At 43.5% G+C, this 22,591-nt stretch overlaps 1 protein-coding gene across 2 annotated transcripts in view; it reads left to right on the top strand.

The window, feature by feature from the left end:
- Positions 1-22,591, top strand: part of RGL1 (ral guanine nucleotide dissociation stimulator like 1) — a 150,438-nt gene that overhangs the window by 36,477 nt on the left and 91,370 nt on the right. The window contains exons 1-2 of one of the 2 annotated variants that reach the window (XM_006126912.4): positions 16,947-17,185; positions 18,207-18,317. In XM_006126912.4, coding sequence (XP_006126974.1) covers positions 17,159-17,185; positions 18,207-18,317 — 138 coding nt within the window. In that variant the 5' untranslated portion in view covers positions 16,947-17,158. Of the gene's footprint in view, positions 1-16,946; positions 17,186-18,206; positions 18,318-22,591 lie in introns of those variants that run through there. The other variant, XM_014575423.3, reaches the window with a different exon arrangement.

Genomic DNA, 22,591 nt, shown 5'->3' with positions numbered 1-22,591 from the left:
AGTAGGAAGTTTCAGAAGGTTATTCAGACTGAATTGTCCTTTAGAAAATGGAAATCAAACCAGAAGAGAGCCAACAGAAAGCATAAAGTATGGCATTTAAGATGGAAATTATGAGGATGTTTGAGAAGTAAATAGCCAAAGACATAACCCTCTCCCCAACTTTGTGTGTATACCAAAAATAAGAAGCTTGCTAGTGAATTTGTGGGTCTATTAGACTACCAGGGAATTAGGGGAGCAATTAAGGAAGATGAGGAATTTGCAAAGATTTTAACCATTTCTTTGTCGTGGTTTTCACCACAGTGAATATGTTTGTGCCTGATCCTGATTATAGTACAGGCAGTCCCCGGGTTACGTACAAGATAGGGACTGTAGGTTTGTTCTTAAGTTGAATTTGTATGTAAGTTGGAACTGGTACATATTGTAGGGGAAACTCTAGCCAAACATTTCTCCAGAGCTCAGTTTTATTCTCCCACACCTCACTTCCCTCAGTCCTTTATTCTCAAGCTGAGGTGTCTGCTGAGAAAAGCCGCTCCGCGTCTCCCTGGTCTGCTGGGGGGGGGGGGGGGGGGGGCGCTAGCTTCATGTCTCCCTGGTCTGCTGGGGGGAAGCAGCTAGTGCAGGGTTGCCTCTCCCCGTTTGTAAGTAGGGATCTGATGTAAGTCGGATCCATGTAACCCGGGGACTGCCTGTATTGACAATTACTTGAGTTAGGGGGGAAAATCCTAATGGTGGTATACAGAGAAGGAAACAGTATAGTGGACAAACTTAAAAAACAACAAATAGTCTAGTAGCACCTTAAAGAATAACAGTACATGTAGATGAAACAAACTACAGGACTATGTAGCACTTTAAAGACTAACAAGATGGTTTATTAGATGATGAGCTTTCGTGGGCCAGACCCACTTCCTCAGAACAAGTAGTGGAAGAAAATAGTCACAACCATATATACCAAAGGATACAATTAAAAAAAATGAGCACATATGAAAGGGACAAATCAAATTTCAGAACAGAAGGGGGATGCGGGGAGGGGGGGAAGGTAAATGTCTGTGAGCTAATGATATTAGAGGTGATAATTGGGGAGGCTATCTTTGTAATGGGTAAGATAGCCAGAGTCTTTGTTGAGACCCAAGCATAGAGTGTCAAATTTTAGCATGAATGACAGTTCAGAGGATTCCCTTTCAAGTGCAGATTTAAAAGGCTTCTGAAGCAGGATGCAGGTAATTAAGTCGTTGAGACAGTGTCCTTTCCGGTTGAAATGGCAAGAAACTGTTTTTTCTTTGTGATCCTGTCTAATATCTGTTTTTTGGGCATTGATCCTTTCTATCTTACCCATTACAAAAATAGCCTTTGTAAGCCTTTGCTATTTTACCCATTACAAAGATAGCCTCCCCAATTATCACCTCTAATACCATTAGCTCACAGCCCCCCGCATACCCCTTCTGTTCTGAAATTTGATTTGTCTTTTTCATATGTGTTCATTTTTTTTAATTGTATCCTTTGGTATATATGGTTGTGACTATTTTCTTCCACTATTTGATCTGAGGAAGTGGGTCTGGCCCACGAAAGCTCATAATCTAATAAACCATCTTGTTAGTCTTTAAAGTGCTGCATAGTCCTGTATTTTGTTTCAGCTACACCAAGACTAACACGGCTACATTTCTATCACTATAGTACATGTAGATGGTATCATGAGCTTTCGTGGGCAACACCTACTTCTTCAGATGACCCATTTAAAAGTATACTGGAAGTTACTTTTAAATGGGTACTTGTACCAGAGTCTAGTTTGGGTTTCAAACCATGAATAAGCATTTTTGTTTTTTGTTTTGTTTTTCTTTTCCCCTGAATTCAACTTTGCAAGCAAAAGAAGGAACTGCTTGCTTCACCATTAAAAATATATTTCTTTCTCAGTAGCATGCTATCCCATTAAGGTGTTTTTTTGTGTAGGACTTGATAATAGGATGTTTGTTTGTTTGTAATGGAGGAGGAAATCTAGTTTGCATGCCTTTCTGATATCTAAGGGGTTCGGGAAGAGGATGAAGAACCCAGTTCTTCCTCCAAAAGAAAGGAGGAGAAATGAGTAAAGCTCCCTTTCCTTCTCTAGCAATCCACACCTGGCTCTCCCATCTGGGGTCAGTAGTGAGATGAGGAGAGGGTGGGTGGATTATTGGCTCTCTTGTTGTTTTCTGGGGAAATGGTCTCTGAAAATTTGAGCAATTTGTAGATTATTATACTTTTGAGAGAAAAAGGAACTTTATTCCAAAGTACAATAAATCTATAAATCATGGATGGTCCCAAAGTGGTAACAGTCACTGGGCTAAATCCGTGGTGTGGTTAAATTTGCTTTTTGCTACTCTGGCAGCACAAAGCAGACTTAAAGCTAGCTTAAGACATAAGCTCAGTCCTCCCACTGCATAGAGGAATCCTCCAGTATCCTAGAACCTGTCTACTTTTCTGTAGTTCCCTCACAGTCCAACTTGTATGCAGTATAACTAGGAGAAAAGGGGGTATGGCCAATCCATGGCTGCTGGAATGACTCTGGAGGCTGTGGCAACGAGAGGAGCCTACTCTTTGGCACCAGCCTGGTTGTTCAAGGATCCGTGAACCACGAAGACTTAGAGCCATATTTTGCTGTCTTCCCCCAAGAAATGGGGGAAGAAATGATAGTCGCAAGGATCTGACCTGAAGTGTCTAGCACTTTGCTTTGGGATACTCAGGGTAAGAAAAGCCCCGTATGAAACCAGATTGTAACCTGGTCCGCATGAAATGAGAAGATTGTGTGTACAGAGTGGGCTGAAATATTGTTGCAGAAATAAAAACCAATGGGAACTAAACCCCAACAACTAAAAAAAGAACAAGAGGATAAATCAGAAAGGGAGGGAAGAGTGAGTATCCGGAAAAGAGACATTGAGGGAAATGGAGCTCATAATTGAAGATAACAAAAATGCAGAGCAGAGATTTGTGATATGGAACTTTGGAGGAAAAGTAAGAGCAAGAACCAAATAAAACTAAGGCAGGAGGGCCAAGATGTTTAAATGCAGGATTTTGAACATCTCCCAAAAGCAACAGATAACATGACTAAGAAATGCTAGCAAATATTACTATATAATCTGTTTTAACCTGAGTATGAAATGCAAACAAGATGATATGTTTGTATATAATTTCTGGCTAGTTTAGATTTGACAAAGACTGAAGAATTTGTAAGTCCCTTTAGGTGTGATTCTCTCTTTAATGTCTAGATGTTCTCTTTCAGAGAGTTGTTGGGTGAGGTGTTGGTCCAATGTTATCAATATCTCACAAGGGCAGAAATCTACTAATTTGACCAAAGATATTTAAAAAGGAAAATCTGTCTTAACAGTTTGGAATTTCACAAAACCGCTGACTTTCGTGAGAGAAACATTTTTAACCTCTTTTGAAAACAACCGTTTTTTAACAAAGAAATTAATTTGAATGGAGCTTGTTCATTTTTGCTTTGTGTTATAAGGTAACAGTGGAATGGCAGTGACCACTGTTGCTAAAGAGATATAAAGGTTTCCAGATTACAATATTAATTTTGAGTAGCTGGAGTTTTCCTGTTATTAGGATGGATTCTGATCCCCCAGCTATGTAAATTGAAAGGAGCTCCATTGATGTCAATTGAGTTACCTATAATCAAACAGAAATGTAACAGTGTCTTGGTATCTGCTAAAAGTTTGCACAGTACAAATTGAGTTTTTAAAATAGTGCAACAGAGAGGAGAATCAGTTCTCTGGTCAGATTTTTTCTTTTATGAAAACTTGAGCAAAACATTTCATCCGTTTGGGTACGAGGGGAGAGAAAAATACTTTTTACTTCCTTCTTTTGAACAGCTTTACAACTTAAGTGGCGGGGCGGGTGGGATGGGGGGGGAGGAGCTGTACGCTAAGATCTGGCATGGAAATAGCCTTAATGGTGGCTAAGTGCATGAGTTTTTGGCTTTGACCTGATCAAATAATGAGCCTTAGAAAATCATGTATAAAGGTATGCACTTTATATCAGTCTTTAAAGCTTGTAAAGGCTGCAGCGGAGAGGGGATTTGCTGTAAATGCATGTCATGACCAGCTAGGTCATAAACACTAGAGAAAGATACTGCTGGAAAGAGATAGGGGCTACCTGGAGCTGGAGAAAGGGCTGCAGACCTCATATGTCAGAGGGGTTGAGGGAAGATTCTTAAACTCTGTCACATCTCAGCCACTCTGCACAAGGGCTCCTTGGAGCTCTTCCCTCTGCTCTTACAGATACTTTAAGTCCTGGCATGGCAGGGGAGCAGTTCTGTGGCTCTTGTAAGGAGTGGCGGAGGTGAGAGAGGATTCCTGTGCACTTTTGTAATATCCATTGGACAGAGTTACACTCTGCTACGTCTAGACTGCAAGCTTCTTTTCTCAGCTTCTTCTGCTTGCTTGCCTATCTCTCCGAGGACAGCAAAGCAGTTGTCGTGCATGCTCTGGCTGCCCTGCTTCAGGACACCACAGCACTCTTTGCCATGGTGCCGGAGCTGCCTCTGGACACGCGATGGCCCCATACTGCCATGCTGCATTCCTGCTGTCTTCGTGTCCCTGCATGAGCTCTGCTCCGAGCTCATCCTTGAGAACCTCTGTCTGTGTGCGGCAGCAATCCCCTTGCAACCGCACCCCATGGTAGAGAGACAGTTCTGGAGGCTGGATACCAGTTCCGACTAGTGGGACCAGCTGGTGATTGAGCGGTGGGACGGCCAGCAGTGGCTTCACGACTTCAGAATGAGGAAGGAGACGTTCATGGAGCTGTGTGCCTGGCTTGCCTCTGCTCTCCATCCATGTGACACCCACCTGTGGCCCGCCACGTCCCTGGAGAACTGGGTTGCCATCGCCATCTGGAAGCTCGCCATGCCAGACAGATAACAGTCTGTGGGCAACTAGTTTGGCGTGGGAAAGTCCGCCGTCGGGGCGCTCCTCATGGAGGTAAGGCACTCTCGGGCTGCAGTCCCTGGGAGTGGGGGGAGGAGTACTGGAAAGGGGGACCTTAGGAAAAGGGGGAATGGAGTGTTGGGGGGTGGGCTGGAAGGGGTGGAGGGAAGCCCTGTGCCTGGGGGGTTCTGCAGTTTCATCCTCACACAGCCCTGCAGGGGGAAGGAATCTTCAAAGGAAGTGGCTCCTGGGGTGCTTGTAGAAGGTGGGGGGGGAGGTCTTGGGGACCTCCCAAGGGCTTAGGCATCCCCTTTGATTCTCTGTGTCGTGTTTTTGTTTCCTTCTGCAGGTGGGAAGGGCCAATAACACCGTCCTCCTGCCCAGGGTTGTCCACCTGGGAGACCTCGAACCCATCGCGGCCAGAATTCCTGTCCTGGGCTTCCCCAGCTGTGAAGGTGTGTGTCTGTGTGTGAGGTAGATGGAACCCACTTCCCCATCCTTGCCCCCGACCACTGTGCCGCCCAGTACGTAAACAGAAAAGGATATTTCTCGATAGTCCTGCAGGCCCTCATCGACCACTGCGGACAGTTCAGGGACATTTTCTTTAGCTGGTCGGAGAAGGTGCACGATGCCCGGGTTTTCAGAAACTCCAGCCTCTACTAGAAGCGGGAGGCTGCCACATTCTTCCCCCAGCGCATGTCCTCTGGGACATGGAGATGCCTCTGTGCACGGGGGAATGCAGCCTATCCCTTCATGCCGTGGCTGATGAAGCCGTACACCGGCCACCTGGACCCAAGCAGGGACTGTTTCAATGTCTGCATGGGCAGGGCCTGCATCAAGGCAGAATGCGCCTTTGGGCCTTAGGGCGCGGTTCAGGGTCCTCACCCGCCTCGATGTGGGGGAGCACAACATCCCCCAGGTAATCTCTGCACGTTATGTTCTCCACAACATTGTGGAGAGGAAGGGGGAGGCCGTCCTTTCAGAGTGGGGGGCAGAGGCCGGTGGGGAGGGACGTGCCTTTTAGCAGCTGCACACAGCTGCCATCCACCAAGCCCATCAAGTGGGGGTGCGCATCCGGGAGTCCCTGAGAACGAGTTTCTCTGAAGGACCCCAGTAACTCTCCCCAGAGCCTCCCCACTAGGGGCCCGTGCCTTGCCCCTCTGCCTTTCCCACAGCTCCTCCCTTCCCCACCCTTCCCTGAACACGCAATAAAAACAAGCTTTGTTTTCAAAAAAATAAGTCTTTGTTTTTTTGTGATAAAGGTAACTGGGGAGGAGCGGGGGCTGAGAACCTGGATATGGGGAGGGGAGGCTCAGAGCTGTGGCTGAGACTGGTATGTGATTCGGGTGGTAGTTAAACCTCTTATCTGGGGACCTCGGCAACCTTGGGGGTGGGAGAACAGTGGGATAGGCAGGAGGGGAGGCTGGTGCAGGGTCAGGCATAGCAGGGGGAGAAGGACTGGCATGGGAGGGGAAGCAGGAGCTGGCATGGGGGGCAGAGACAGGCATGGATGGGGGGTGCAGGGACAGGAGCTGGGTACACCATCAGATGTTGTGGCCCTGCTGCAGCAGCTCGGTCCGCATCTGGGCCCGCCATTGTGCATCATCCCAGACCTTCTGGGCCAGCATCTACTGCATGTCCCAGAGGGTGGACATGTACTCCCTCATTAGGTCCTCATGGACCCTCTGGCACCTGCGGCTCCCTCGGAGTCAGGTGGCTGGCTCAGCTGGTGATGATCCCCCACAGTCACAGCTGGTCCCGCTGGGGAGAATTAAGAGATTTGGTCAGTCATCTATGGACACCCTATCCCCGAGGCCTTGCCCTCATCAACGAGGTGAGGGCAACAGTCCTCGGGCCAGAGGACAGTGATGTCCTGGGAGCAAGGCCATGTGTGGCCTGGACAGCGGGCCCTGCCTCACAGGGACTCAAAGGTGCCCAGGGACCATGCTTTCCACCCTTGGCCCTGGCATAGTCCTGTCAGAGCTCTTACTTTTTCGGAAAAAGCCTTATTCCTCATAGAATCAGGTTTACCGCCGTTGGAAAGAGCCCTCCATTATTTCAGGTTTTTTTGAAATAATGCTATTGCAGTGTGGACGCAAGTATTGTTTTTCCGGACTAACGGCCATTATTCTGGAAAAATGCTGCAGTGTAGATGTACCCGCTGACATACCTGAGCAGCTCCATAATTTATATGGCTGATAGGAGAGGGACTTAAACTTAGGTACTTCCCAAAGTGCATAGAATGGAATAATCCAGTATTTCTAGATGTACTGTTACACATTATGAAGTTTACCAATGTTGTTTCCATTATTTATTTATTTATTTATTTATTTATTTCTTTATTTTTTGCAAGCAGCTTTGTTTCAGAGGCTTACAAGTGAAACTCCTTAGGTGCTACACGTGCAGGAAAAGTATATCCTATTATATTATGTACACTGAGAATATATATATGTCATAAGAATGGCCGTACTGGGTCAGACCAAAGGTCCATCTAGCCCAGTATCCTATTTTCCAACAGTGGCCAATGCCAGATGCCCCACAGGGAGTGAACAGAACAGGTAATCATCAATTGATCTCTCTCCTGTCATCCATTTCCAGCCCCTGAAAAACAGAGGCTAGGGACACCATTCCTACATCCTGGCTAATAGCCATTGATGGACGTAACCTCCATTAATTTATCTAGTTCTTTTTTGAACCCTGTTACAGTCCTGGTCTTCACAACATCCTCTGGCAAGGAGTTCCACAGGTTGACTGTGTGCTGCATGAGGATCCTAGTCTCACTCTAAACTCCATGTAACTCTAGTCTCATGCACATAAATATACACAAGTGGTAGAGCTATGGTTGCATGCTCATTCTTAACTTTCGTATTTCCTGCTTTAGAGCTTTTAATTATGCATCCTTAATTTTCTGTTTGCATAGTTTTATATAGGGAATATATACTGTAAAATGCCAACGGGAATGCAATCACGCTAGGGAATTCTTTAATGACTGGAAGGATTCTGTTACCTATCTTCATAAACTTGCAAATCATCTTTTGTGCACATTTATTTAACTTTATTTTAAAATGGTTTCAGTCTCAGGAATTCTATAGAACTCTGACCAAGGCTTCCCTGCATGTGCTGCTTTGCAGTCTGGTCCGTGTCTTCTCTCCCTGTGCTGATGTTTTGCTGGTGTTTGGTTCCCTTCTCCCCTGCAGATGCTGTCTAGCCACTAAGTGCCTGCCCTTCACCTGCTGCTTAGAGTCTGGCAACCTTGTTCCTCTTTCCCTTACCCTCCTGGGCATTCTTCTGCTATTGCAGAGGTGGGGTCCAGAGGCCCCTTGCTTGCCTGCATTTGGCCCCTGAGGCTCAGGGCTCCTCCCCTAGCATTGGGGAGCCTGTGCTGGCACTCCAGCTCCCAACCCCACACAGGACTGGAGCACAAAACATCTACTAGTCTGGGCCCTTCTAGGCTCTGGTGTGTGAGGAGAATGTGGAGTTTTTTTCTGCTTTTCAGTTGGGGGCCACGTCAGTGAGGATTTTGGATTTTTTATTTTTTTTTGCTTTCCACTTGTGTGCGGCTCCCAACTGATTTTTCTGTGGGTCAGTGGCCTCTGACCCAAAAAAAGGTTCCCCACCCTGTGCTAGTGGCAGGTCATTCTAGCCCCTGAGGATAAACCACTTCCCTGTCCTCCTGCTTGGCAGGAGTGGCCTCTATAAGGCAGCAAGGTTGGTTTCTCCTTGTTTTCGGATGCTGTTACAGGTGTTTTGACGTGTCTTTTCAGTGAAGAATCTGAATACTAGCTATGGCAACAACTAAAAATGAAGTGGGGTCAGCCCTTTGTAGCTACCTTAGTTCTCTGTGGACCATCCGTAAGTGTTCCATGAGGTACATGCCAGTGATCCATGGTCCACAGCTTGGGAACTTTCCAAGGTTAACGATATTTTATAGTGTCACACAGTGAAGATGGTGAGTTTGTATTCACATATGGATTTATAGTTCGTTCTCCTTGCAAAGATGAAAGAATGCACAAAGAGAACGCACATATAATTTGTATGGCAGAAGTGGCAACAACATAATGGGACTTGTCTTCACTAGAAAATATTATTGTGTTTCAACACTATTATGAAGAGTCAGATTAGCTAACACAACACTGATCCTGGCTAACCAACCAGTACAGACCATGGCAGATCTTGTTTAACTAAGCATTATTAACCCTTGCTAGAAATAAAAAATATTAGTTGTTATAAACCAAGCTGCAGCTTGTTCAGAATAGTTATTTTTTGTATTGCCTTCAGTTTCTGAGATCTTTATGGAACATCCTTTATATTAATCAGAGCCTGGATCCTCTTAGTATTGTATATACCTTCTGATCTCTGCTTCTCATCTTGGTTGTCAGATACTACAGTGATGAGGGTCTTATAATTTCCTAGATGAGCAGAAGAGAAATCTTCCTTGTAGCACTTTATAAGGGGCTCTGGGCATCTCTCTGTATTGAACCTCAGTGTTCATATACCAGGTAGGTCTTTATGTACCTACATTTCAGCAGACACTGACTGTGTGGTTACTAGAAGGTTAAAGTAAAATGAGTTAATTGCTAGAACAACATTTACAATTGTCTCTATTAAACTCTACTAGTTAGATTTATAGCCTGTACAGTGGCCATGATTAAATGTTTCCTCCCTCATGAAAAATGCTACTGGTTTGAGAGAAATTTCCTGCACTTAATGTGGAGAACACCACAGCAACCCAGCATCTCTCAAAATAGAAGTTTAAAGCAGAGAATTTTCAAGCTGACTAGGAGAGTTGGACACTAAGTTTTTAATTAGGCATCCAGATCCCTTAGTTGGCTTTTACAGTCTATTTAAAGTGTGGTCATTGTTCAATAATATAACTGATGTAATTGTGGTGGATAGAGGGTCTAAGGTGGAGTGGGCAATAATTTTGGAAGGGGGGCCACTTCACAAATTTTGGAAGTGGTTGTGGGCCGACCTGGAAGGGGCGGGGCCTCAGGCGGAAGGGATGGGGTTGAGAACTACCCTGCTGGGTCCGGTGACCTTATTTTCTGAACCAGCTGCTGCTAGTGAGAACCGTTTAATTTAAATTATGAAATAGATGAAGCGTTTTAACTCTCATGTTAGTTTATCAAACTTAATTTTAAATAAAGTAAAATATCATGTCCAACACAAAAGGTTTCAATATTTTCTTTGTCAGGGTTGGGTGGGGTCACTGACCCAAAAAGAATCAATTGGGGACCACACAAGTGAGAAGCAACAAAATCCTCCAACACTCACTGATGTGGCCCCAACTGAGACACCTCACTCCTCTGGTGCCCCAGCCTCACAGGGTGAGGGGAAGGGAAGGAGGGAACTGAGGTTCAGGGCTTTCCATAGACCAGATTTACTTTTCTGGGGTTTTAGAGTTAGTGGATTTTATGGATCCCGTTAGGCTCTGGGGTAGGGACAACAATGAGGGGCACAGTGCAAGAGACAGGGCTGCCAGCAAGTAGGATAGGTATGGGGGTGCAGGATTTGGGAGGGAGGGAGGGTGCAGAAGCAGGCTGGGAGTAGCGTGTCTGGCCAGGTGGAGGGAGCAGGAACAAGGGAGGGTGCAGTGTATGGCCAGGAGAGAGGGTGCAAGAACAAGGGAGAGTGTCGGAGCAAGTGAGGGTGCCAGGTCTTGGGGGGAGGGGAGGAAAGTGACTGGATTGGGGTAGGGGAGGTCTGGGCATGAGGGGGAATCCTGCACCCCCAAATCCTGCACCCCCATACCTATCCTACTTGCTGGCTTCTTGCCCCTTTGCAGCAACAGCTACAGTCACACTGCCGCAGCCACGGAGTCCTGAAGGCTGGAGACATCACTGCCGCAGCCACACAGTCCAGGGGCTGGCACCATGGCCACAGGCCACTCCAGAGGCTGTAGGTGCCGCTGCCATGGTCATGCGGCCTAGGGCCAACCCCAGAGGCACCCCAGGCCATCCCAGAGGTGCCCCAGGCTGCCCCAGAGGTGCCACAGCCGCAGCCACGCAGTTTGGGACCAGCCCTGGAGGCACCGAAACCATGCATCCCCAGGCCGCCCCAAAAACCAGAGGTACGCTGGCCCCAGAGGCACTGTTACCATGCCCACGCACCCTGGGGCCGACCCAGAGATGCGTGACCATGGCCCGGGGCCGGCCCCAGAGGTGCTGCTACTGCGCCCATGTGGCCTGGAGCTGTCCCCGAAGGCACTGTGGCAGCAGCACCTCTAGGCTCCTGGGCCAGGCCCAGACTGTGTGGCTATGGTAGCGGCACCTCCGGGGCTGGCCCAGTTGAGGAGCCTTAGCTCCAGCGCTGCCTCGTCTTCAGAGGCTGCACGGGGGGAGGAGAGGTGGGGCCGAGCTCCTTCCCCCGCAGCACACACTGGTTAGGGGGTGGGGCCTGGACTTGCCTTGCGGGCCGGATCAGAGCCCAAGTGGGGCTGGATTCGGCCTGCTGAGAGGCTTTTGCTCACCCCTGGTCTAAGCCCATTAAGTGTTGAGCTCTCTCAGTTCCATTGACTTCAGGGTATAGGAGTAAGTTCAGCAAAATACTTACGCATAGGCCACCATTAGGTGTGAAACACGTAATTAACTTTATGTATATATTTAAATTCTTTGCTAAATTGGTGCCCCAGGTAGGGACACAGTTAAGTTCAAATGAGTTGGTTATCCCAGGCTCCATGTTACATTTTGATTAGGCTTGGCCATGTTCATTTTAATTTTTTCCTAGCTACTGTACTAGTGTGGGGAAATAACTTTAAACATTTAAAAAGAATGACCTACAATGATTTAAGGAGCTAGGTAAACAAAAGTTTAATTTTAAGTCTCAATTCTGATCATGTAAACATTCAAGATTTCCAGATAAGACTATTGTATTTTTATCTTGTTTTCCATTTCCCCTCTTCTCTATGAAGCAATAACTCTTACTGTGGAATCTAACTTCTTCCTCCAAGCTGATGCTGACACTTCCCCTCAGGATTAGCTGACGGCGGGCACTAGGGACCGAACAAGCTTTGTCCTATTCCCTACTTCCTTTTGGCTGCATACACTTCACCTCCACGACTCACTCAGAAATCTACTGCTTTTAAAATATGTTTAATTATGAGTGAAGTTAGTACTGAGAGATGGAAAATGCTGGAAAGAACTGGATTTCAATCTTTCAGTATTCCCTGCCTCATTGGGAAAAGAATAAGATTGGCATAGAAGGGTATTGGTATGATAGGTACATACTCTTACATGCTTACTTAAATAAGGGCATGTCTACACTACATTCCTCTTCCGAAAGAGGAATGTAAATGAGCCTGATCGAAAATGCAAATGTAGCGCAGATTTACAAATCTCACGTTCATTTGCATAATTGAATGAGTGTGCTTTTTTGAAAAAGAATTTTTCGAAAAAGAAACCGCAGTCTAGACAGGGTTCTTTCGGGGGGGAAAAAACCATTTTTTGAAAGAACCTGTTCTGAAAAAACGAGGTGTAAGGTTTCTTTTGAAAAAGGTTTCTTTTTTTTTTCTGAAAGAACCCCATCTAAACTGTGGTTACTTTTTCAAAAAAACCTTTTTAAAAAAAGCGCACTCACGTGATTATGCACATGAAGCTTGAGATTTGTAAATCTGCGCTACATTTGCATTTTTGATCGGGCTCATTTACATTCCTCTTTCGGAAGAGGAATGTCTCTTAGACATAGCCTAAGTAGCTGTGTCTGATAATAAATCTGACATACTGTACTTAGACTCTGCGAAATCACAGGTTCAAACCTAGGAGAGTCCAGTTAATCCTTCATCCTTGCAAGCTAGATAAATTTAGTTTTATATAGATTATGGTGTGGTGATTTTTTTGAATCAGTCCTTAAAATAGAGCTTCTGTCAACTTTGTATTGATATTAGATCCCACGACGCTCTGCTGCTCTTGACCAAAAATTTCTCTTTCCCACACTGTTGTGAAGTGTTCTGTCTGCATTATATGTGTTGCTGCTGAGGCGGCGGCATTTCTGTGGTGCAATTTGTCTAGTATATAGTTACCGAAGCACTTTGCTGTCCTTTGGGATGAAAGTTGAGGTATAAATGCAAATTGCTGTTATAAAAAGCAAATGCATGCTTGAATATTATCCTCCCTTCTACTCATTGATTTATTTATTTTATGGCTTGTAGGTTTAAAATTTATGTATATCCATGCCACCTTGGCACATTACATCATTAAAAATAACAATTTACAAAATAGTCAATTTTGCAAGCCCTTTAAAGTTTCATTGAACAACTCCTTCTGCACTAATAGAATGTCCATCTTGACTCCTGCTATTAAATAAATCCATGGATCTGTCAAAATGATAACCAAATAAATAATGGCCAGTTGAATCAGTTACAAGGGTGGCTGCCTGTCCCACCTACTAATCTGGATGTGGAAGTGTTAACTGATGTTCCTGCCTTACCGCAACCTCCATTTCTTTCAGATATTGGCAACCAATAGGATTCACAGATATGCGCAGGAGCAGGGATTATACCCTATTTTGAGTGCAGTGTGCTGAGTTTGACTTTCAGAGGTGGGGCAATCACAAATGCCCCGATGGTTGTCACTGGGAATCAATGAATTTGGAGAAAAATATGGTCAGATATGGGGTGTTTTCTTGAAGTTGTATCAACTTATTGCCAGCTTCTTGCTATGGCAACACAATAGATTAGAAGTAATTATCTCTTTGGTGACGGCTAGCTGTGATGCTGGACTATCCTATTTCATTGCAGTGAAAACTGGACAGCTGACCAAAACCTTATCTTTTTTTTTATAATAAATAATTTCCCATAACATAAGAACATAAGAATGGCCGTACTGGGTCAGACCAAAGGTCCATCTAGCCCAGTATCCTGCCTGCCGACAGTGGCCAGTACCAGGTGCCCCAGAGAGGGTGGACCGAAGACAATGATCAAGCGATTTGTCTCCTGCCATCCCTCTCCAGCCTCTGACAAACAGAGGCCAAGGACACCATTTTATCCCTTGGCTAATAGCCTTTTATGGACCTAACCTCCATGAAATTATCTAGCTTCTCTTTAAACTCTATTATAGTCCTAGCCTTCACAGCCTCCTCTGGCAAGGAGTTCCACAGGTTGACTACACGCTGTGTGAAGAAGAACTTTCTTTTATTAGTTTTAAACCTGCTACCCATTAATTTCATTTGGTGTCCTCTAGTTCTTCTATTTAGGGAGCTAATAAATAACTTTTCTTTATCGGCCCTCTCCACACCACTCATGATTTTATATACCTCTATCATATCCCCCCTCAGTCTCCTCTTTTCTAAACTGAAAAGTCCCAGTCGCTTTAACCTCTCCTCATATGGGACCCGTTCCAAACCCCTAATCATTTTAGTTGCCCTTTTCTGAACCCTTTCCAAGGCCAAAATATCTTTTTTGAGGTGAGGAGACCACATCTGTACACAGTATTTAAGATGTGGGTGTACCATAGTTTTATACAGGGGCAGTAAGATATTCTGGGTCTTATTTTCTATCCCTTTCTTAATAATTCCTAGCATTCTATTTGCCTTTTTGACCGCTGCTGCACACTGCGTGGAAGTTTTCAGCGAACTGTCCACGATAACTCCAAGATCTCTTTCCTGATTTGTCGTAGCCAAATTAGCCCCCAAGACTTAGCTTTCTATTCCTGGCAGAAAGAATTCTCTCTTCTTCACTTGATAACCTGTTATATTTTGCTTCTTAATGAGACAGTTTTTAAGAAACAGTTTATAAAATTGCTGACTTAGTTTTGTGTATTCAACACAGATCCAGGTGTTCGCATGTAGAAAAATGTGAATGAGAAAAATTAGGTGCCAGCATTCAGCATGCAGAATTTTAGGTGCAGTTTTACAGGCGAGCTGAGCTGAAAACGGTATAGCACACAGAAGGATATGATCTGATCTAGGACAGAACCTATCATGGATCATTTTGTTATTATTATTATTTGTTATTATACAACCGAAAAATAAACACACATACAGTCTGGAAAATAGTCAGATCAACTCAACCATGGCAATGCACCCCTTTCTTAGTTTCATAGTTTAAAATAATATTTCTTATTTCCTGTTGTTAGCAGCTGCAAATGATAGTCTCCCTAAGTTAGTACTATAGTTGCCCTAACTGGTAATAATATACATACGCAAATCTGCTGGCTCTTAGAGCAGGGGGGTCTCCGCACTTCTATTCGTCCTTGGCTCTGTCACTGTCTCAGTGTTCCTGTATGCTTGAGTTTATTGATCTGAAATACTATTTACTTGTCTCACTGAAATGGTCTGAGGAGAACTTAATTACTGTCAGTAAAGTGCTTGAGACCCTAGATGAGGCACATTCATGTCTTTGCTTAGTATTTGTATAGTGAAAATGTTCAGAGTTGATATCTGATCGAATGTGAAGGGTGAGGTGTCTAAGACCCCCCCCTTATGAAGAAAAGTAAGTAGCGTTTGTACAGCTCCTACCCACAAGGGATTTTCAGTTCACGACTAGCACTCTTAGGCACCATGACAATCCAATCATAAATAGGGGTTTCTAATCTATATAGAGAAGGTGGTGAGGGTAGTTAGGGTTTCTGGTAGATTTGAGTCAATGTTGTTTATAAATTGTATCTAGAGAGTAGGATGCAAAAATGTTTTCTTGATTAAGAGTCGGAAGGTGGCTTAAAAAGAGAAGGTGAATTGAAAGAGCTAGAGCTGATTTTGGGGGATGGATGGCTCTTACCTGCAGTGTTGGGTGGCTGGTGTGCATTAGTGTGTCAAACATGGGTCATGGGAGTGGGTGGTTTATGTTGCAAAGGCTGAAGACATATAGTGCATAACAATAAGTTTTGATCTTGTTAGGTCAAGTGTACCTGGTATATCATCCATACTAACTGTAGTTTGAGCTATCTTGAGTCATGCTTTCAAACTTCTGGAAATATTGAATATGTAAACTTAGCTTTGAATGTGCTAATGTTTGGTTATTTGTTTCTGAAACTAGAACACTTGGCTAGTTTCTCCCCTTGTGGCACGACTATATATTCACAACCAGAACTCTTCAGACTACCTGAGCTTTTGATGCTTATAGAAATTGGCCTCCTTTGTTTAAAAAGCAAACCCAATGTTTGTGACTTGCTTGTGACATTTCCATGAACATTACTGATCTTGAAAATGGACTACAAATATTTCTGTATTTGTGAAGAACTAATATGGTGTGATCCTCCAAAAGGACTCCTGGCAATTCTTACCATCTCATAATTAGAAACAATTTAGCCCAAAAGCTCTAAATTTGGCTTAATTTTCTGTCCATAAGGATTCTGCATCTTCTTGGTGTCCAGAGAACTGCACTGTGTATCACATTGTTCTGTGCAAGGCTGTCATCTTATGCTTTTTCTGTAAAGTGCTTTATACACTCATTGTGTACAACGCAGGTTTCTCATGATTGTTTCTAGAATCATCACTGAAAAACTTTTGAGTTTTCTTATTAGGGAAAAAATAACCTCTCTTGTTTGATGGAAACTCTCCTAGCTCTCATTTTGCTGAAGTAAGAACATGTTACGTGTAAATCTTTTAAGTAAAATTTTCAGAAAGTAATGATCTTCTGTTCTGCCAGCAGATCAGTGCATTATTAAACACATTTTACATGTTTTGATTATAATAGTTTTCAATTCTGAAGGCTTCTAGAATACTGAGGTACCATTTTTGTCTTTCTGAAAGATAAACATACTCCTCATGGTATTGCAGCTTTACATTGTTATTGCCTGGCTGGAGTCACTGTGATTTAATTACTCAAAGAAGTCTATTTAATTACTCAAAGAAGTCTACGCAAGTGGATAATAGCAGTTTATTTAACCCTCCCCCTTCTCCACTCCCCTCTCTTTGTCTCTTATAGTTAAGGAAGGGGAGGGGAAATTACTTTGGTACTTAATATCTATGAGGAAACTAAGTTAAACTTCAGAGCCTTAGCACAGTGCTGAAGGGTCTTTAAGCATTGAAAGATTATAGTAACTTTTATATGTAGTGGAGCGGGGGGGGGGGGGGGGTGCTCATAAGCATAAACAGGAAAACCTTACATCACAGTGTATGTGTGGTGGGGGAGGAGTCTCTTTCCTCTCTGTCTCTGCACACCACTCAGAGTTCTTTGTGGTTATGAATTGGACTGCAGAACCCAAGCAATAGAGGCAGAGTGGAGTCTACTGAGTTGAGAGAGGATGTGAGAGGATTGTAAAAGCTTTTTTGCATCAGAACAGGATCCATCATGTCTCCGCGATGTCCTGAAGAGGAAACTAAGAATGAAATTGCTTTGGAAAGCTAAAATGGTAACTAGAGCTCCCTTACTTCTTTAAAGACTTCCTAGATGGAGAATCCCTGTTTCAGGGCTGGATTGTACTCTTTCTGCGTGCATCTGGCACACTGATGACATATTTACGTGCAACTTTTTTTGTGTCCGCAATCTCTTGAGACTCACTTTAAAAGTCTCCTTCTCATTGTTCTGTATTATTACCTCGGTGTGCATTACTGCTTTTAAAATGATGCTTATCTGCAAAGTAATTGCCTTTCTGTGTGTCTTTGTGGAGTGGCACAGAAGAGGAAAACATTTGAGAAGGGGAAGTTAGATGAATCCTTAAGGATGAATTGAGAATTTTTTTTCCTGGCTCAGTAATACTGTGTTTGTTCTTGTTTTTATATTATATATTGTTTAAATTAGGAAATTTAAAATGGAGAATTATTTCAGGTTGTGTTTCAATTAAAGTTTTAGTGTGATATTATGGTGCTATTTCTGGTTTCTGATATTTGTAATTTTCAAAGTCTTAGCCCAGTGAACTTTTTGTAGCCTGAAATAAATATTGAAAACCAAACCAAAACAGAGTAGCTTTTAGTCCCTCATGTAAAAAGAAATAGATAAACTGATTTTTAAATATGTTTTAGTTTCTGAGTTTAAATAATCTCAACCTATGTAAAACTTCTGTTTTAAAGCACAGTTCTTTCCATAAAGGAAAACCAAAGAGGTGAATTGCTTTTAAAAATGTTTACTTATCAAAACTGAATCATTTCCTTCAAAAAGACTTTAAATTATGCACAAGTAGCGGAAAAAGAACTAAATGGAAAGTCAGGGTATCCTGGTACCACAGGAAAGGGAAGTTTGCCAAGAATATTTCAGCATTCCCTCAATCGAAAAGTGTCCTGTATTGTTTTGATTTTATATTTACTTTGCACAGCCCATTTTGTGTCCTGAGCTTTGCAATAAGCAGTACAGCACCTGGGACATATTATGGTTATCAGAGAAGGGGAAAAATGTACCTTTTTTATTCTTTCTCTCCCCACCCCCTTCCATGGCAGAGCTCCATTCAGGACGGGGGAGAAGAAGTAGAGGAAGGAGCTGTTTACCATGTCACCCTCAAAAGAGTGCAGATTCAACAGGCTGCCAATAAAGGAGCAAGATGGCTAGGGGTGAGTAAAACCAGCACAGTGGCATCTTGAATGATTACTTGTAGACTTTGGAGCCCTGGTTCAAAGAGCTGAATTCCACAGAACAGTTATGGTATTAACTTTTAGCAGACACTGGTTTTAGCATTAAAGAATAACTAGATATCTGCGTTGTCTGAAAAAAAGCTCTTTTGTGTTTAACTCTTTCCCTTTTGGATGATATATAAAACTAGGAGTTGATCAGTTGTGGTCATGGATCCCATAGTACTTTTTGCAGGAGTAGGGATTTTACTCCGGAGTCAGAAAATTACTGAGCATTCTGTCATTTCAGTATGAGTTATGTGTGTGCAATACCCCTAGGCTCAGGTCCCTGGACCTGGCCACATTTTAACTACAGTACCTACATTCTGCCTGTTCAAATCCCTTTGAAGTGCATGAAAAAGCTCTCATTAATTAACATGGGAGCAGAACCGGGCTATAATTCCCACCGCTTTGTCAGTTGCACAACATTCATCAGCATTGCTGTGTGCTGTTATACAAGTGCTGTGTTTCATCCTAAAGACATGTGCCTTTTCGTGGTAAGTGAAACAAGGCCTGTATAGAAGGCCAAATATTGCAAGGTACTGAGTACCCTCAACTCCCATAAGGTCATCCCCTCCATTGGTATCAAATGCTATCACTCCATTAAAGCCAATGGAGCTATGCCAGTATGCCACCTGCGGATCTGGCCCATATCTTTATCTATTTGTAGATTTCCTTTGGAATGAAAGACATATTTTAGGTCAGATTTATTTCCTAGTTTGAAAAACATCTTCTCTCAATTCATGAAAAATCCATAATTTAAAGACTCTTAGAGCTACCTTGAGATTTAAATCAAATAGATTTCTGGTCAAGTTTCATGGCATAAAGCATCCAGTGAGACAGCAGCACTGAAAACAGTCATGGAAGATAAGCAAACTTTGCCCTCCATTCAGATAGTGTTCAGATTTTCCCCTTTCCATATTTCCAAGAAGTACACAGAGTTCTAAGCAGAACAGATTCTTTCAAATCTGCTTCCTTTGATGAGTGGCAGATTTCCCATTTCTGCCTCCTGTTTATAGCAGGGTTGGGGAAAAATATCTGACTGTAATTTTGAGATCCTGTTAATTGCCCAGCTGGTAATTTTGCCAGAGGTCAAAACCATTTTGAGTGAGAGTGTATCCCACAGACGGAGTCATCACAATGGAAGCACTTTTCAAATTGGAGTCGCGTCTGTTTAGTAGCATCTGTGTATTGGCAGACCTTTCTCAGACCTGTAATAGGTAGACAAGAGTCCATGTTACAGAGACCACCACCACAATTGGCTGGAATCGGTATGCTATTTTGATTATAGGGAAAGGCAAGGACTAAGTGTTGAAAATGAATTAGCCTTTTACTGTTGGATAGAATTGGTCCCTCCAGGTCAGAGTTGAGGTATATTTGTCTGCAGGGGGTCAGCATGTCAGAAAGTCTGAAGCTGTTCTATTCTTAAGTGGATACATTCGGTCTCCTGAGCTGTCAGGCTGGCCCCTTTCATGAGCAATAATTCCTCGCAATTATTTTAAAATAAAAACAAACAGTCCCACAACCTGTTTGTTAACTTGAAGCACTTCAGAACTAAAAATATTTTAAGCCCTTAAGGCTTTATGCACATGGGGCCTGAGCATGCTCTAGTGCAGGGGTGGCCAACCCATTTAACAAAGAGAGCCGAAACAACAGCGGAAAAAATGCGAAGAGCAGCACCAGAATTGTCGAGACAGAGACAAAAAAAAAAAAAAAAAAAAAAAAAGGAAAGCCCCTCCCCCCCGAATTGTCAAGCAAAAAAAGGCAACTGCCTTTTTAAGAAACAAGCTTAGGCTTTTTGGCCATATCAGGCGCCCGTCGACGGCTGCCATCTTGGGCACCATTTTGAATCGCCGCCCCGGTGAGCATACGGGGGCTGGGAGGGGGGAACCAGGGGTGGGAGGACTGTTGGGGGAGGGCACACAGGAGCGGCTTCGTGAGCCGCACTTTTGGGGGACAAGAGCCGCATGCGGCTCGCAAGCCGTGGGTTGGCCACCCCTGCTTTAGTGGTTGATTTTAGTGGAAGCAGGACTGGTCCCCTGGGTCAATAAACAGCCCTTCTGCTAGAGCATTGGTAATTAATGTGCAGACCATCAGCACTTCTGCCTAGAAAAGCAGAACTGTTATTACACGTGTCATCAGTTTTGTTTTGCTTTACTTTGAAATCTGGAGTTGATGTGGTTTTATTACTCTACGTAGTCAACTTTTTCAGTGGTTTGTAATTCATAGCACTCTATAAAATGAATTCCTACCCAAAAGTCATTGGGTTTTCCAGTGCTGGTTCTCTTTCTTTCTAATGATGCTGTAAATCCTGCCTGCATGGGTTGCTGATTTGGGGCCAAATTGAAGACAAAGGGAGAGTATTGCATACATATCGGACAGCAGGATTTGGGCCTTTAGTTTGGTAAATAAAGGCAGGCAAATACAGGAACTCTTTATGATTAGAGGTTCCCTGGACCTACTGATGCAAATCCTGTAAAGGTCTACGCAATCTTTCATCCTTCTAAGACAGAGAAATTGAGTTCCTTGTAATCTATTGCAGTGAGAGAGATGTCTTTCCTTTGTGATTTTAAAAATCGAAGGCCTGTCTACTCTCTGTATGGATATTAAATATCCTGTGGCATTTTTCATCTGAGTAGTGCTTTGACCCAGTGACCCAAAAATAGCTGCTTTTCAGTGGTGCTGTGTGTACAAAGTGTTTTGTAATCCTTTTATAGGAAAGGCACTACCTAGAAATGTAAACGATTGTTTCCCACGTTGTAGAGAACTCATCAGAATTCATACTGAAAATGTAGGTGAATTAGAAATCTGCTTATTTATTTTAGTTATGTCCAAATTTTACGCTTAACAAAGTACCATTGAGTACTGACAGGCTTGAAATCTTAGACAAATTCATTCCTTCATAAAGAGACAAAAAACAACAGAGTGGGACCATGTATGAATCTAGTCCATTTGCTCTGTTTCAGTCTTTCATGTTTAAACGTCTTAAAAAAAAAAGCCCAAAATATCCCACCCTAAGAGAGTATCCAGTGACACTCTTCCCACTGGACCCATTACAACTGAGCAGTCCACAAAAAGGTCAGAGGGTGTCATTTAAGCATCTTAACGTTTTGCATCCCTACAACTCTAATTTTTGGTGTTTCAAATTTTTGTAATAATAATAAAAGGGCTCGTTGGCTGAGGCTGAGTAAGCAAAGTTCTTCCAAGGGAAAAATCTGTAGAGCAGTAATAAAACAGAAGACTGGTATATAAACATCCAACTAGTCAGCTTTTGTTTTAGCAGAAGACTGTGTGTAAGAAGCTATCCTTCATCAGAGGAATGGTATGAAAGCTAGCTGTAATTCTGTAAATCTTCATAAGAACATCTGTTTGATCCACTAGATTTAGTTTTAAGTGGTCTTAAAACATATAGCTTTTTATTATTAATTATTTACTGTAGGGCCAAAGGATCAGGATCCTGTTGTGCTACATGCTGTAGAAACATTTGCTCTTCACCCAGAGAGCTTTCTGTCTCTATATAGATGGATACAGAGAAGCAGAGAGGAGGGGAGGGGAGGGAAGTACCAGGAAACAATGAGACTGTGTTGGTCTGCAGGATACTTTCTGCGTACCAGCAGCTTAACTATTTTATGGGGAGGTCCTCCTGGGCATAAGAGGCAGTATGAGAAAACATGAAGATGCTTGTTTGAAAATGTAACAAGTGGGTGAGGGAGACCTCTTAGAGGCAGGAGTCAAGCTCTCAATAGTCAGTGACAGATGATGGCTAGGGTGGAAGTGGAGAGAGGAATGCCAGGCAGCAACTGTAAACAACCTGCTCAAGAGCTTGGAGAGGAAAGGGGTGGCAGATGGAGAGGCAGGTGGGGTCATGGGTGGGCAAAGATTAACATATGCTTGTATTGCCAATTGAAAGAGCCATTCAAGCATGAGAGGTTAAGGAGAAAAGTAAAATAGAGGACAAGAGGTGGAGCAGGAGTCAGGACAGGATTTCCAGGGCAAGTGGAAGCCATGCTCCAGCCTCAAAAGATCTGGTTGGGAGAGGGGCAGAACACTTTAGAACAGGAGTGGCTCTCTGGTGCTTTAAGATAGAAACTATCTGAAGCTGATTTCCTTCACCTTACAAATGGTGTCTAAGCTTTGAGAGACAGCCTTCAAAGCATATTGTCTCCATTTTTGATGGGAGATACAGACTAGCATACTGCACCAGTGGTTCTTACAAA

This window comes from Pelodiscus sinensis, chromosome 9 (genome assembly GCF_049634645.1).
Source record: "Pelodiscus sinensis isolate JC-2024 chromosome 9, ASM4963464v1, whole genome shotgun sequence".
Lineage (NCBI taxonomy): Eukaryota > Metazoa > Chordata > Testudines > Trionychidae > Pelodiscus > Pelodiscus sinensis.
Note: the sequence above shows the minus strand (reverse complement) of the source record. Positions and strands in the feature narration are given on the sequence as shown.